Source organism: Drosophila mojavensis, unplaced genomic scaffold, assembly GCF_018153725.1.
Source record: "Drosophila mojavensis isolate 15081-1352.22 unplaced genomic scaffold, ASM1815372v1 contig_136, whole genome shotgun sequence".
In the NCBI taxonomy this organism is placed as follows: Eukaryota; Metazoa; Arthropoda; class Insecta; order Diptera; family Drosophilidae; genus Drosophila; species Drosophila mojavensis.
This window is the reverse complement of record NW_025318667.1, coordinates 4,084,116-4,098,933: the sequence shown is the minus strand read 5'-3', so window position 1 is coordinate 4,098,933 and position 14,818 is coordinate 4,084,116. Positions and strand designations below refer to the sequence as shown.

The 14,818-nt window shown below is 39.3% G+C and overlaps 1 protein-coding gene across 4 annotated transcripts in view; it reads left to right on the top strand.

Moving 5' to 3' along the window:
• The window catches only part of LOC6585339, a 150,413-nt gene that overhangs the window by 95,617 nt on the left and 39,978 nt on the right, over positions 1-14,818 (top strand). For all 4 annotated transcript variants that reach the window (XM_044007318.1, XM_044007320.1, XM_032732829.2 and 1 more), the window contains 2 exons: positions 8,964-9,073; positions 11,379-11,544. In XM_044007318.1, coding sequence (XP_043863253.1) covers positions 8,964-9,073; positions 11,379-11,544 — 276 coding nt within the window. The remainder of the gene's footprint in view (positions 1-8,963; positions 9,074-11,378; positions 11,545-14,818) is intronic.

The following is a 14,818-nucleotide window of genomic DNA, read 5'->3' as shown; positions in this document are numbered from 1 at the left end:
CAGGCTAAGAGCAGAGCAGAGCGTGTGGCATATGCTACAGCCGATGACGTTGCAACAACAGCCGCAACTGAGCTCCGGCTGACAGGCGAAGCGCAAAAGCTCTTCAAACTCTTTTGGCCCGGACGAGCTTGGCCAAACAATTTCAATTTGTTACCATGTCCAGCTTATGACTTAACAACAACTGCAATTTGAACTAGCTCGAATGCAAAATGCAAAAAAAAAGTTCATGAAATTCGCTTTGATGTGAAGTTGACACAAAATGCGCCACAGCTAGAAAAGTTGCCATTAAATTGATTTTGATGCCACTTTAAGGCCAAAGCAATGCCTTTACGCAAACATCATAATTTATTAAATATTTGCTTGGCCAGCGCCTCAAGCACAGCCTGCAATTTCATGGAGCTTGCCTGCAATTCCAGCCATAGCTTCCAGCTGCCTCAAAGTGTGGAACTTGTTGAGCGCTAACTAAGTACGACGGCCAGTCGATGAGCGCTGGCTCTGGGCTAACTGAGTTGCCGAATTCCTATTTGGCAACTTCCCGTCAACTTCTTGCAACTTCGGCAGCAACTGGGCCAAAGTTTAGTTTACCGTTTTTGGAATATTTGCAGAGGGAGGTTTTAGAAGAGCATCTTCCACATTCGATGAACTGCACACTTCAACTTTGTTATTTAGCTAAACTAATTCGAGTACTTAGCAAGCGTGTTTAGCTCTAATAATAACTCAGCTCTGTTGCCATATCCACAGACGCAGCGCTTACAGATTTTCCCCGAAATACTTACAGTCTATCATAAAAGAATTTCCAGTTCAACCTCAAAGTATTTCCAGTCTATATTAAAATATCTCCCGTTCTATTTCAAAGTATTTACAGTCTATCTGAAATGTAATTCCAATAGATCTTAGAGTACTTTGAGTCCATTTTAAGCTTACTTTCTGTCTATCTTTTGAGTGGAAATACTTCCAGCCAATCTTATAAGTGTTGCCAGTCTGTCATAAAAGTATTTCCACTCTATCTTTAAAGTACTTCCAGCCTTTCTGTAAAATATTTCCATTCTGTGTTTTCCTTACTTCCAGCTAAACTAAAATATATTTCTAGTCTATTTTAAAAGTATTTCCAGTCAATCTAAGAAGTAATGGCAGTCTTTCCATAAGGTAGATTAGCTGGCTGTCTTTCAAGTAATTCCTATCTTCCAGTCAAACTGTAATCTCAGCCTGTCCTAAAATTAATTCTAGTCAATCTTAGACACAATTCCAGTATTTGTGAAAGTGAATTTCAGTCTTTCTTTAAAGTACTGCTAGTCTAGCTCAACAGTACTTCCAGTAAAACATAAAAACACTTCAAATCTGCAAACTGAGCGGACTAAAAAGTCCAGTATATCATAAAAGTATTTTCTCTTTTAAGTACTTTCAGACAGTCTTAAAAATATTTCCAATCAATCTCAAAAGTACTTCCACTATAACTTAAGAACACTTCCAGCCTACAATAAACGGACTTCCAGTCTGCATTAAACGGGCTTCCAGTCTATCTTAAGAGCGCTTTCATTCCATCATAAACGTATTTCCTTTTTTAAGATCTTTCTTTTCCAGACAATCTCAAAAGTACCTCCAGTAAAATTTAAAAGCACTTCCAATCTGCATTAAACGGACTTCTGCCTATCTTGAAAAAACTTTCCATTCTATCTTAAGAATGCATCCAGCCTATCATAAAAGTATACTCTCCTTCAAGTACTTTTTCTTTCCAATCTCAAAAGTACTTCCAGTCCATCTTAAAAGTACTTCCATTAATACATAACAGCATTTCCAATCTGCATTAATAAAAGTACTTTCACCCCAAACTAAAAAATACTTCCAGCCTGCATCAAGCGCCCTTCCAGCCTGCATGTCTTAAAAGTACTTTCAGTGTATCATAGAAGCAGTTGTAAAATATTTAACACTGTTGATTAAGTACTCTACTTAGCCAATATCAGTCACAAGGGATTCATACATATATAAACAAATGGCAGACCTAATGGGACATTTTAACAGCTTTCTGGTATCGATAACTCAAGCATTTGCTATGCATATCGAAAATCGAAAATAGTGTCACCTCTGCTAGGTCACCTTTTACAATGGAGTTATTCAAAGCCAATTAGCACTGCTTTAGCTGACATTTTCCTTTGATTGGCGGAGCTTTAATTAAAAATTGCTCGAATAGCAGAGAACAGAGAGCGGAGAGCGGAGAGCGGAGGGCTGAGGCGAGTCTATTAGAAAAAGTCTCTTTAAGTTTAAGTCTTTGACGTTGCCATGCCTCACACTCATGTCACACACATTGCTTTGGCTTTGGCTCTTATGCAGAACTTCCAAGGCTTTGTCTCTAATTAAAAGAGATTATAAATGTATATATAGCATATCTATATATAAATATATATATAGTCGTTTGTATGTATATTTAACTGTTTGGCTGCTGCAATGCTATTATGAATAGCTCAAGTTTCATTTGATAAACAATTGAATTTAATTCACTTCAATTGAAATTCTGTAATCTGCGATTTGGCTTTTGTCAATGGGAGTAATGCTGGCAAGCTGTGCCGCATTTCTTAGCTGAGTGGAATTTGAGGGCCTTTGTCTGATTTCAAATTATTTGCGCTCAATTAGCCTTAAGGGCGGCTCTGACACGCCCCCACTCCAGCATCCTTTCGGCAGCAGCTACTTATTTGCAATCTTTGTGCACTAAACAAATTGCTGTCGTTGATAGTTGAGAGGAGGAGAGGCAGAAGCAGAGGGAGAAGCAGAGAGGAGCAGAGTGAAGGGCAGCAAGCTAAGCAATATGCAATTCATTGCAGTCACAGTCTGCTGGCATTGTCAGCAGCCACGCCCCCTTTCAGCTGGCCCCACTCGGCTGAGTGCTGGCTGCCAGTCACGAGCCATTAGGCAGCCATTGTTTTGGCCAAAGTCAGAGCAAAATATTACAATAAGAAGAAGCAGCTGCAGAAAAAACGTAGCGAGAATCATTCGACAATGGCTCAGAGTTCGCAAAGGTCACAAGCTCGAGCCCCGCGCGCACTTTAACGGCTACACGCCTAATTTGCAGCACTTCAGCTGGGCGGGGGGCGTGACTGCAGCAGTAGCAGCAGCAGAAGTTTTGCATTCTTCCCGGCCATTAGTTGGTAATTTATCAAAGTCATGAATTTATATTTAAATGTCGCTCGTGCAACCCGCAGCCAAACTGCAAATTGCAGCTGCAAAAGTTTCCATTTTCTGGCTTGTCATAAAACCGACTCGAAAAGTTCAGATTGTGGCCAAAAAACGGCTCGGGGGCGTGCTGGAGCTGCCCCAGTGTGAATGTATGTATGTGTGTGTGTGTGTGTGTGTGTGTGTGTGAAGAGTAAGTCTACAAAATTCTTGGTTGGTTTTCAATTAGCAAATTTGTTTCATGAATAAATAAAAGTCCTTAGCCAGTGCCAGTGCCTCGCCTGAATAACTCATGTATTTGTGATGCGATTATGTGTGTGTGTGTGTGTGTGTGTGTTGGTGTGTGTGCCTGCAGCACTGCGAGCATAATTTGCATTTATGAGTGCGTATTCCGCATAAGCAATATATGTTTGAAATATTCTATTTATTTTTTGCCAAACACTCATCTGCATATCTAATTTGCGAGCTTCAAGTCTGTCAGATCTCGCGTTCAATCGGAAGTTCGTAACGCGGCTTAAGCTGAAATATTCCATTTACTTTGCAAACTCTCATCTGCATACGCATTTCCCGAACTTTCACTCAATTAGAGTTCAATGTGGGTTAATTTACTGAGTCTGGGAAGGATGGATGCTAGAAGTATTTCATTCATTTTATTAAACCCATTCGCTTGTGAAATTTTCAGCACTTCAACTCTTTTAGTTGCCGAGTTCAATTAGGTTACTCAAGTGGTTTGATGTATAGACATATTTAGTGTAGCCGGTATAGAGGTATTTTATTCAATTTGCCAACACTTAATTCCATAACAATTTCCAGCGCTTCAAGTTGATTAGTTACCGAGTTCAATGGAGCTAGTTTCGTTTACCGAGTGCAAATTTCTCAGCTTTCGAATGCACTTAGCCCAAGTCAAAGCCAAGCTAAGCTGCTTAGGCAGATATACAGTTATACTTGTAGATACTTTCTCTCCCATATTTCCACATTTCACAGCCAATTCGATCGAATATTACGATTCGCAACATTTGCGAATGCGAATATGAAACTATGAACAAAAGGAGAAGGAGATTTTTTTTCCATTTTGGTCGTGAACTGCATATTGTTGGCTTGCACTTAAAAGCTGCTTTGACCGGGCTGCGGCGTTTTTGTTATTGCTTGGCTTGGCGTATAGATAAAAGATAAGGGTCCTCAAACGATGTGGCCCAATCAAAAAGCCATCCAATGAAAGTCAAAAGCAATCACTGCAAGCTGGCCACAAAGAGGGCCACACAACACAAGCTACAAAAAAAGTAACGAAAAAAAAATAGCAGAAAAAAATTACAAAAAACAAAATAGAACTAAGTAAGAGTGGTTTAGTGGGCAGTAGACGACTAGCCTATAACCTGACTCAAGATTTCCATTAAGTAAGATTGAATTTGTCTACGGAAACTCGGCGAGCAAACGTTGAATATCGATAATAATCGATTTCAAGAAAGTTATAAAAGTTAACAATCGTTAAATGTCAAATATAGGTTGTACTTCTTTACTCCTTTAGTCCTTTACTCCTTTATTAAGAAGAGTGTAATCGATTTCATGCAAATAGCTTGAGCTATCGATAAGTTTAAAAGTCTCTGAAGTGTCAAATCTTTTTAATTCAAACTACTTGCTAATGCAGGCAGACTATCGAGGCTAGATCAGTTCGTCTTTTCGTCCTAATACTTTATATATATACTTTACGATAAGAGGCACGCCCTTTGCTGCCTGTTACATGCCTTGAGGAAAATTCAGTATACCCTGTTTAGTAATATTCGCTGAGTTTAGGGCATAGAAACAGCCCACAGATGGCATAAGCGATGCGAACCTTTTTGTGGTATACACATTGTTCTGCTCAATCTTTTTTTCTCTCACTCTCTCTCTCTCTCCCTCTCTCACTCTAGTCTTTATTCTCTTAGAGATTTTTCAATTTGTGACATTTTACTATATATATATATATGCATTTAGACAGTTACCCAAATCATATTGCCAGAGGCGCACCGCCTTGCACTTGACAATGCAATTTACTATACTGCACACACTCTCCCTCTCCCTCCCTCTCCCCCTCTCTCTCTCTTGCTCATGCTCAACATCTCTTTCGCTTTGGTGCTCTTTGGTGCAACTCATTTCGGACATTTATTAAACGAATTCCAACAAAGCACTAATTAAGTATACGCAACGTAGAACAGCAGCAGGCGAAAATAATTCTATTCGAATGACTGCTCAATGCAAAGCACAGTAAATGGAAACAACAATTGCATAATAAACATTCAATTAACAATCAAATCAGCCACAGGCCAGCAACAAATGCAAAAAATGCCCAAAAATATTTGCAAAATATTCGATTAGCCAATCTGATTTGATTTTAATGAACTGTTGAAATCATTAAAAAGGGGCTGAAAACCATGTGGGAATCTATTGAAGGCGTGGCTTGCACAAAATATAGTAGTGTATGTATGTATGAATGTATATAGCTTGACTCGATCTAGAGTTTCATGAGAGTTTGGCCGAGTGTGTTAGAGCTGTAGGATAAACTTATTTATGTGAAATTTGCATAGCTCCAGTTTAGGCTTATGCCATCTATAGCTCTGTCATGGAATTTTTTTGTTTCTTTCGGAAATTGATCTATATTTTATATCATTGTATCATAGCTCAGTCATTTTAAGCGCTGCCAATTTGCTCTCAAATAGAGGGTATTTCCCAGTCGAGCATACCCTACCTATGTATTTTTGCAAACCTTATTGAATTCTCCAAAACTTACACAAAATGATTTTCGCAAATTAATGCAAATTTTACTAGAATTTTAGTTCATTTTACAGCAAAATGAAAATATGACGTATACGCACGGTATGACGCAACAAAAAATTGCAAATAGGAGTGCAGAGTAAATAATAATAGAATTGTAGCCATAATACAACATGGAAAAAAAAATTGAAAATATATAAAATGAAATGAAATAAAAATCGTAAAATATTCACACAGAGCTTTGCGTTGTATTTGGTTTCCCTTTGTGCATATCATGTGACTGAAGTCATTTAGGGATTTGCTGTGTAAACATATCTTACCTACGATTAGTCATAGATAAAAGTATCTCTCCAAACAGTAGAGAGTCGGATTACGGCATATGCCGAAGACAGCTCTTATGGGCGAATCATGGGCAAAAAGTGTGGAATGTTTGCGAAAGTAAAAACATTTTATCGACTTTTATTGTATTGAAGCACACTTGGTCATAATTTACTATGCCAAGTTTGAAACTCGAGCTTTTTTACCATAAGTCCCATGAAAATGGTAAATCAGGGTATAATGGTCTTGTGCAAATGTATGTAATCAAGAGAGGGAGGCGTGGCAGACCCCAGAAAATGTATATTCCTTAGCAGCACGAGAAGCTGAGTCTGTCTGAATGCCAGGACCAAGAGAAAGAGACTGAAAATTCTAGCATATACCATACGCAAAACAAGTTAATCCTCATTTTTGACTTTCGTAATATCGTATAACTGAACTTGAGCTTAAACTCCAAGCTGCAGCTAAGAAGCTAACCAAGAGCTGCGCTCAGTCACAAAACATATATACGTATATGTATATATATAGATATAACTTCTATGATGCTTCCACTGCTACAAGTGGGCGTGCCCATTTATCCCTTTAGCCATTGAGTCTGGTTGAATGTTTTTGCTTTGCGCATATTCATAATGTGTTTCCAGTTGCCTGATTCACTTAATTATGATTTCCGGGTGTCGAGCGCGTCGACTATGTGAACGTGCATATTATTATGACTATTATTATTATTATTATTATTATTGTTATTATGATTATTGATATTATTATTATTATTATTTTGTATATATAGCCACTTGATTGCCATGACACTGGCAACAAGCTGACACGCCCGAAACGTTCCCTGTTGCCAGACAGCGCCAACCCGTTTGGCCAACAGCAAAAACCCATCAAACAGCCATTCATCAACTCAACAAGCAAATTTTTGCGCTTTTGCCAGCGTGTGTGTGCCTATGTGTGTCTGTGTGTGTGTGTGTGTGTGTAGATTGGTCTGTGCGGCATCAATTTGCTTGTATTAGAAACTCATTTCCGCTTGTAATTGACTCGCTCAGCAAACTGACAACGGCTGCTGCCTTGGCTCCCAGCTCCCAGCTCCCAGCTGCCAGCTGGCTGCTCCCTATCCACATTTTGCTCCGGCTGCTGCTGCCGCCAGTTGAGGCTGTTGTTCGTGTCCTTGTTGCCTTCTGCATGGGCACAGGCGTTATGCAAATTAATGAGCGTGTTGTAGCCAGAGACCACATATACCGCCTACCCAACTAGCTAACGCTAGCACCACGCCCACATTGTGCACTCTCTCCCTCTCCCTCTCCCTCTACCTTTCTCGATGTGTGTGTTTGCTCTGGCAGCAGTTGGCTGAATTGATTTGCATTCCGTGGTCATCTCATGCAGAGCACCATCCCAATTTCAATTAAACTGTCGCACACACATGTAACTACAATGCAAACTAATTTGTTTTTAAGCGTTCCATAATTAGATCTGATATGTGTGGAGCTATTGTAACTGCACTTTGCTTATACATATACATAAACATATATGTATGTATGTACGTGCCTGATCAGCTCAACTGTTACGTTATGCAATTTATGAAAGCTTTAGCCAATTCTATCATACGACACTTATGTCTCATACTCGTATATATTTATATATTTCTTCTCAATCTGCATCAGTTATCTCTGTATGCCTAAGAGCTACGGCTGATAATTCCTCACCAGTTTGGCCCTTGCTCAATATTTTATCAAAGCTCTTTCCTTACTTTAATAAATTTGATGTTATATATGCTTATTATTATATTATAATCAGAGATCAAAAAGATGTAAGAGATAATGATTTTTGATTTCTGCAGTTCAATTATGTTTTATATATGAAAAAAGCCAATATACTCATTTTAATTTCATGAATGGGTATAAAAATTATATGAAACTGACAGAAATCGATTAAAATCGATATCAAGTTTTGACATATGTACGTTCATAGAAAAGTATAAGAACTAAATATTTTAAGACTAATATTTCATAAACCTATTTCTCAGTTCATGTTTATTTGGCAAAATCTAAAATGATATAAAATCGATAACAATCGATTTAAATTGAATTCAAGTGTTCATCTATTATGCTAATTTCCTATATAGACAGGTGGAAAGTAGTAAAAATTTTCACAAAGTTCTATCTATGCCTTTACTCAGCTACATAAACATAGATATTAAAAGCATGTATATACATAGCTATAGATATTCACACAGCTAATATGGATATAATATAATATATAATTTTTATATGCATATCATTTAATAATTTAATTGAATAGCTGCTCGGCATATTCGTCAGACCAGTCGAGCATTGCCTATTTCCAAACCTTTTCCCATTTTAAGCAGCTTAATGAGAAATTTCAATTACCGGTTTAAAGTCTACGAAGCGATTAAGTAGCCAATTAGGGCCCAAAATTCTATTTGTCTAAATTTTCAATGATATTTTAGCCCATATATGTACATACATATATACCTATATGAGTTCAGCATTACGGTAAATGCATATTCATGGCACTTTAAAGAGCTTTAGAGACTCGCATTTGATACTCACAAATATGTTTATGCAGCTGTAATGCTTGATACTTGCCAACATGCAAGATTTGCTAAGTACAATTTGTGTTCTATATATGTATATACATATATACATATATAGAGAGTGAGAGAGTCAGAGCGATATCTAATATGCACATGTTTATTTATGTTTGTGTATTTGCAGAACCATCGCCACTCTATGATAACAATCATTATCATGAGGAATGTTTGCGCTGCAATTCGTGTGGCCTCAATTTGACTGGGCCCAACCAGAAGCGAGCCAGAAGGTTTAAGGTATGTAAGCATACGCACACTCATCACAGCACACACACACACACTCGCATACACACACACACACTCAGTGGCAATACACGAAGCTCATTTTGAATGCATTTGCTCATATTTGGTGCGTTCAGGTCATTAACTGAACAATTTGCGCATGAAATGTGAATTGCGATTTGATTTAGTTTTTTATTTCTCTTTCGGTATTCCCATACACACCACACACACATACACCTGTGAAGAGTTATGGTTCAGGAAAGAAAGATGTGACGGCATTTACGTTTGTCCATAGCCGACTGCTAAATACAGTACTTAGAATAAACTTGTGGAATGTTGGCAAAGAGAAAGACAGAAACGGCGGAGAAGAGAGGAAGGCAGACAACAGATATTGATATATAACGATTAATACATGTAGCAGAGAGATAACAGAGTCTAAGAGCACAGTCTAACAGTAGAGTATAATAGCAGAGTCTAACAGCACAGCCTAAGCAGTAGATTGGAGTCTAACAGCGGAGTCTGACAGCAGAGTCTTAGTGCAGAGTCTAACAGAAGAGCATAATAACAGAGTTTCATAGTAGAATCTAAAAGTAGAATCTAACAGCAGAGTCTAATTGTAAAGTATAATAACAGAGCTTAATAGTAGAATCTAAAAGCAGAGTCTAATAGAGGAGTCTAATAGCAGAGTCTAACAGCACATCCTAAGCAGCAGAGTAGAGTCTAACAGTACAGTATAATAACAGAGTCTACCAGAGTCTAACATCAGAGTCTAGCAGCAAAGTCTTAGTGCAGAGTCTAACTAAGAACACAGTTTAACAGAAAAGAATAACAGTTCAATCTATAATAAATGTCAGTCATCTGAGTAAAACGTAAAGTGTTGTAAGTCAAAAAACAAAAGTAAATCATGTTGCCTCATGAATTAAGCATACGCAACGTAAGCCAGCAACAAAAGCATCAGCAGCAGAAATTCACCTTAGGCGCATTTGGCAAAAACTATTCTATTCCAATTCAAATTCACTGCATAGCACTGAAAATAGAAATAACAATTGCATAATAAACATTAAATTAACATCACAATTAGCCACGGGCCAACAGCCAATAACAAATGCAGAATATTCGATTAGGCTAATCAAGCTGAATTTATGAAGCTATTTAAAATATAACTGAGGCCAATGAAATGATTAAGCTATGATGAGGATGGATGATAAAGGGATGGCATGGTAGTAGATATACATATATCTGTGATCTGTATCAATGCTTGACTCGATCTAAAAAATGTTGACCAATCTAAAACCAGATCCACTGAGAGCTGAAGACTTTGCATTTTGAGCTTGAGAACTTCTAGTTTACAGTATATAATCGCAGTGGTGGCATAGTGTAAGCAGAGCAGACTACGTCCAGCTGCATCTATCTGTCTCTCTCGCACTAGACTGAGAGTTTGTGAATAGAAGAAGAAGAAGTCTAGAACTGAGTGCTGAGTGCTGTCAACAACAGCTCTGCCTAAGCTTGAGCTAACAGCCTTAAAGCAATACTGCTGTAACAGTAGGATATTCTGCTCTTAGACTGTTCTGTTAGATTGAGCTGTAATTATTTTCTGTTAAACTGCTTACAGCACAGTTTAGACTTTGCAGTAAGACTCTGCTGTTAGACTCTGCTGTCCGACTCTGCTGTTAGACTCTGTTGTTAGGCTGTTAGACTCTTCTATTAGACTCAGCTGGTAGACTATGCTGTTAGGTTGAGCTATTATTCTTTTCTGTTAAACTGTGCTGTTAGAGTGTTCTGTTAGACCGTAATAAGACTCTGCAGTAAGACTCTGCTGTTAGACTGTAATCAGCCGCATAGGCTCTGCTGTTAAACTCTGCTGTTAGACTCTCCTGTTAGCCTTTGCTGTTAGACTCTGCTATTAGACTTCTCTGTTATACACTGCTGTTAGATTCTACTACTCAGCTCTGTTATTATACACTGCTGTTAGATTACAGTGTTACCCAGCGCTGTTAGCCTCTGCTGTTAGAATAGTCTGTTCGACTCTTCTGTTAGACACTGCTGTTACTTTACAATATCATGTTCTATTAGCCATACGACACACACAAACATACGAACTAATATGCTCCACATACCCCATATGTGTACAGTGTATTGAGCATGTTGCACACTTTGGCAGTTGCTCCGCTTAGCAGCTCAGCAGCTCGCTTAGCTCGCAATGTGGCAAGAGCAACAAATAATAAGCATAAATCATTTACACACTTAACTCTCTTAGTCACTCTCACTGGCTCACTTATGCTCTGTCTGCTTTCTGTTTCTTTTGCTTTGTTGAATACAGAACCAAATACTGTGCGATCTGCATTTCGCCGACGTTGCCCTAATGGAGTGCTCGGATTTTATGCAACAGCTGCGCAGCTTCAAGCCGCAATCTCTGGGCTGTGCGGTTGCCAGGCGCAAGAGCTCAACGACGTTAATATTTCCACTGCCGCCGCAAGCTTGTTCAGGTATGTAGTCACATTTTGTTACACCATCCCCCAGCCCCTGCCACTGCCCCTACTACTCTCTCTGCGTCTTGCTCTTGTTATTTTTTTTTTATATGTATATTCCACATATATATGTACATACGTGTATGTATATGTGCATGAGTATTTCTACCGTTTGGTTGTAAAAGCCAAATTGTGCCCAGCAGCGTTGGCTGGCAAAACGCAGTGCCAGGGCCAAATGTGGCTTACAAAGCAAGCAGGCAACACTTTGGCCCCGCACCCTAACACACACCCTCTCTCACTCTCGCTCTCCCTCTCACTCTCTTGCCTGTCCTACCCTTTACATATGCGCCTTTGGCCCATACCCTGTATGAGACTTGTGTGCATAGAGAGATTTCGCAAGCAGAGATGCGACTGGAACATCTTGGAAAATCTAGTGTGTTACCCATTAGAATTCAAAGAGAACGAAATATTAGATAGATTGCTATCAACTTGAATTTGAATGAAAGTCGAAAATTTAGAATTGAGTTGAGGCCAGCGAAATACGAAGACAATCTAGTTGCCTCAAGGTGCCCGTCTGCATTTGACAGCAGCATTAGTAGGTCGCAAATCGATAACGGATATCGATAGTAAAGGGTATCTGTCAGTCATCGACTGCAGAGCTGTAATGCAATATCCTTGTGTGCGTCTGTGTGAAGCTGCCGGCGCCATCATTATAATTCAAATGAGATTTGCGCGCCTAGCAATCCACACACACACACACACACATAGAGAGAGAGGGAGAGGAATGGAAGAAAGTGAGAGAGAGAGAGAGAGAGAGAGCTACATATTTGCAGTGCCTGAGCTTGGGACAGACATAGAAAAGCGCTGGCAAGTCCACAACTTGAAGAATGTTTGGCATTTTGCACAATAAAGTTGTTCAAACATATTTTGTGTAGCCCACACACACACACACGCACACACACACACATGCGTGGCATAGATAACATTCGCCATTTTTGCGCTGACATAAACTTTTAATTCAGTTTTCATTTTACTTTATTTCCTTTCATATTCGACAAAAAAAATACGAAAAAAAAAAACAAAGTAAAATGAAATAGAATTGAGCCCATTTAATTAAAAGGTTCTCAAATCTAGAACTGCTCTCTCGAGATATACCCTGCTTCATGTCAATAGCCATATCTGTAAACATATGTATCATCATATCAACCCTTTTATAGGGTATGCCCACCTTTCGCTCTTCCATTAGCTGCAGTTTTTTATTTTATTACCCTCGTATGTATATTGACTGTAAACCAAACGGATGGATGGTCAAAAGTTGATTAACTGCATTTATTACGAAACTTTTCGCATTGAACCCTGCCCGCTCCCCGTCGGCCCTCCGCCCCGGCCAGCTCGTCAAACAGACTCTGTGAGCGCCGTTTATTTGCCGTAGATTTTAATTATGCAATTCCATATGAAATGCGCATCGTTTTTCCCTTTGAGCGCAAATAGAGTGGGACAGAGAAACGAGTTGTCAAAGCTCCTCTGCCTCAGATCAAACAAATTGAATGGAAATTAAATGTTTCATATCAGATAACGTTTGAGTGAAGCGCTAAAGGCCGCAATGTGTGCTCACGCCGGATAGGCAGGAGTCGTCATCCGCTTATTGCGGGACACTGACAGATTTTCGAGCTGACAGAGGAAAGCGCCATGAAGGATAGACATATATGTGTCACAGTGTAAACATATCATATCTGATCAGGGTTTTGGCTGGGTCGGGTCAGCCTGTCCTGTTTAACGCTCGTGAATTAATTTGTCCTTAAATATCACGTAAAGGAAGCTCGACATATTTTCTTGATTATTCATGTACTACTGCCATTAAATCTATAACTTAGCAATTCTAGGTAGATCTTAGGCGAGTATACTTTTTAACTGACTAGACTAGTTCTACTTCATAAATTCAACCAAATACCCATTATAATTTGCGTACATAAAGCTTTTATTGCTTGAAGAGCTTTCAGGTACTTTAAAAGCTCAAGTTTTTCTTTAAGAATTTCGATTGTTCTGCTTTGCAGGCGCTTCAAGGCAGTAGGTATCCCAAAATATATAACTGTATTCATATATTTATATAGATGTATGCTACCTGCTCTTAAATAAAACATATATCAGCCTGCTCTGAAAGCTTTTATGCTTCTCCCTAGGGCAATTCATATTTCTAAAGCAAATACTTTCACTACTTTTAATTCTTGTGCTTATTAAAATATTGTAGAATAATACTAGACTTCTTTTGATCAACTATTAAGTCTCTTTCTTGGTCAATAATTCATCTATGTTGACTTCATTCAGTTTCTGTTCGCATTGTCTATCCACCTCTTTGCTTAATTTGCGAGTCCTTGTCGCAGCATTAATTCATTGCATTCCCATTTGCGAAAAGGTTTAGAGGGGGGATGTGAGTGGGGGTCATGCCACGAGATGCAGAGGCGGCTGAGGCGTGCTCGGAGCCGTGGCAGAGGCGTTAAGTGCGCTCGTCTAAAGTGATTTGATGCGTGTCACATTCGAGAGTGCGAGTGCTGCTTAGAGTACGAACTGCGTGACATATTTGTATTCAGCAGCACTTCAGTGCCAAAAGGCAGCAGCTGACACGCACTGCAAATCATACACACACCCACGCGCACACACACACCCACGCGCGCACACACACAGACACAAGTGCAGCACGCATGCACTGTCAACAAAAGTGATGAAGCAAACTTTTGTAGAGTGTCACACGGCTAGCATAATACCCATGCATATACAGCGCCCGGCTCTTGCTGCCCCCTCCTGCTGCCTTCCCCTGCTGTCCACTTTTATGCCAAGCCACGCTCCAACCGTGCCTCCAGGCACGCCCCACAACAAGTGCAACAACAATGTCTTTGTGCAGCAAATGCTTTTTAACTGTGCTTTTATACCCTTTTAACCAGAGAATGGCAAAAAAACAGCGAAAATGTGAACAAAAATGGGCATTGCAAGGATTTTTAAACCGAATCTTAAAGATGAACACATATGTGAAATGGGAGAAATGGGATATATGGGATGTGGCTGGCATAACTATAACTCTACGAGAGTTTGCTCTATGTGTGGTGGAGATAATCCCTCTCTAACTTAGCAAGATTTTAACTGCATACCTCTGGAATATAGTTTTTGCCCATTTGCCAGAACCCCTAGCGTGAATATCTTAACGGTTTATAAGATTTGCATGCATACGGACGGACGATCGGACGGACAGACAGATGAACGGACAAACAGACGTACGAGCAAGCGGACTAATGAATGG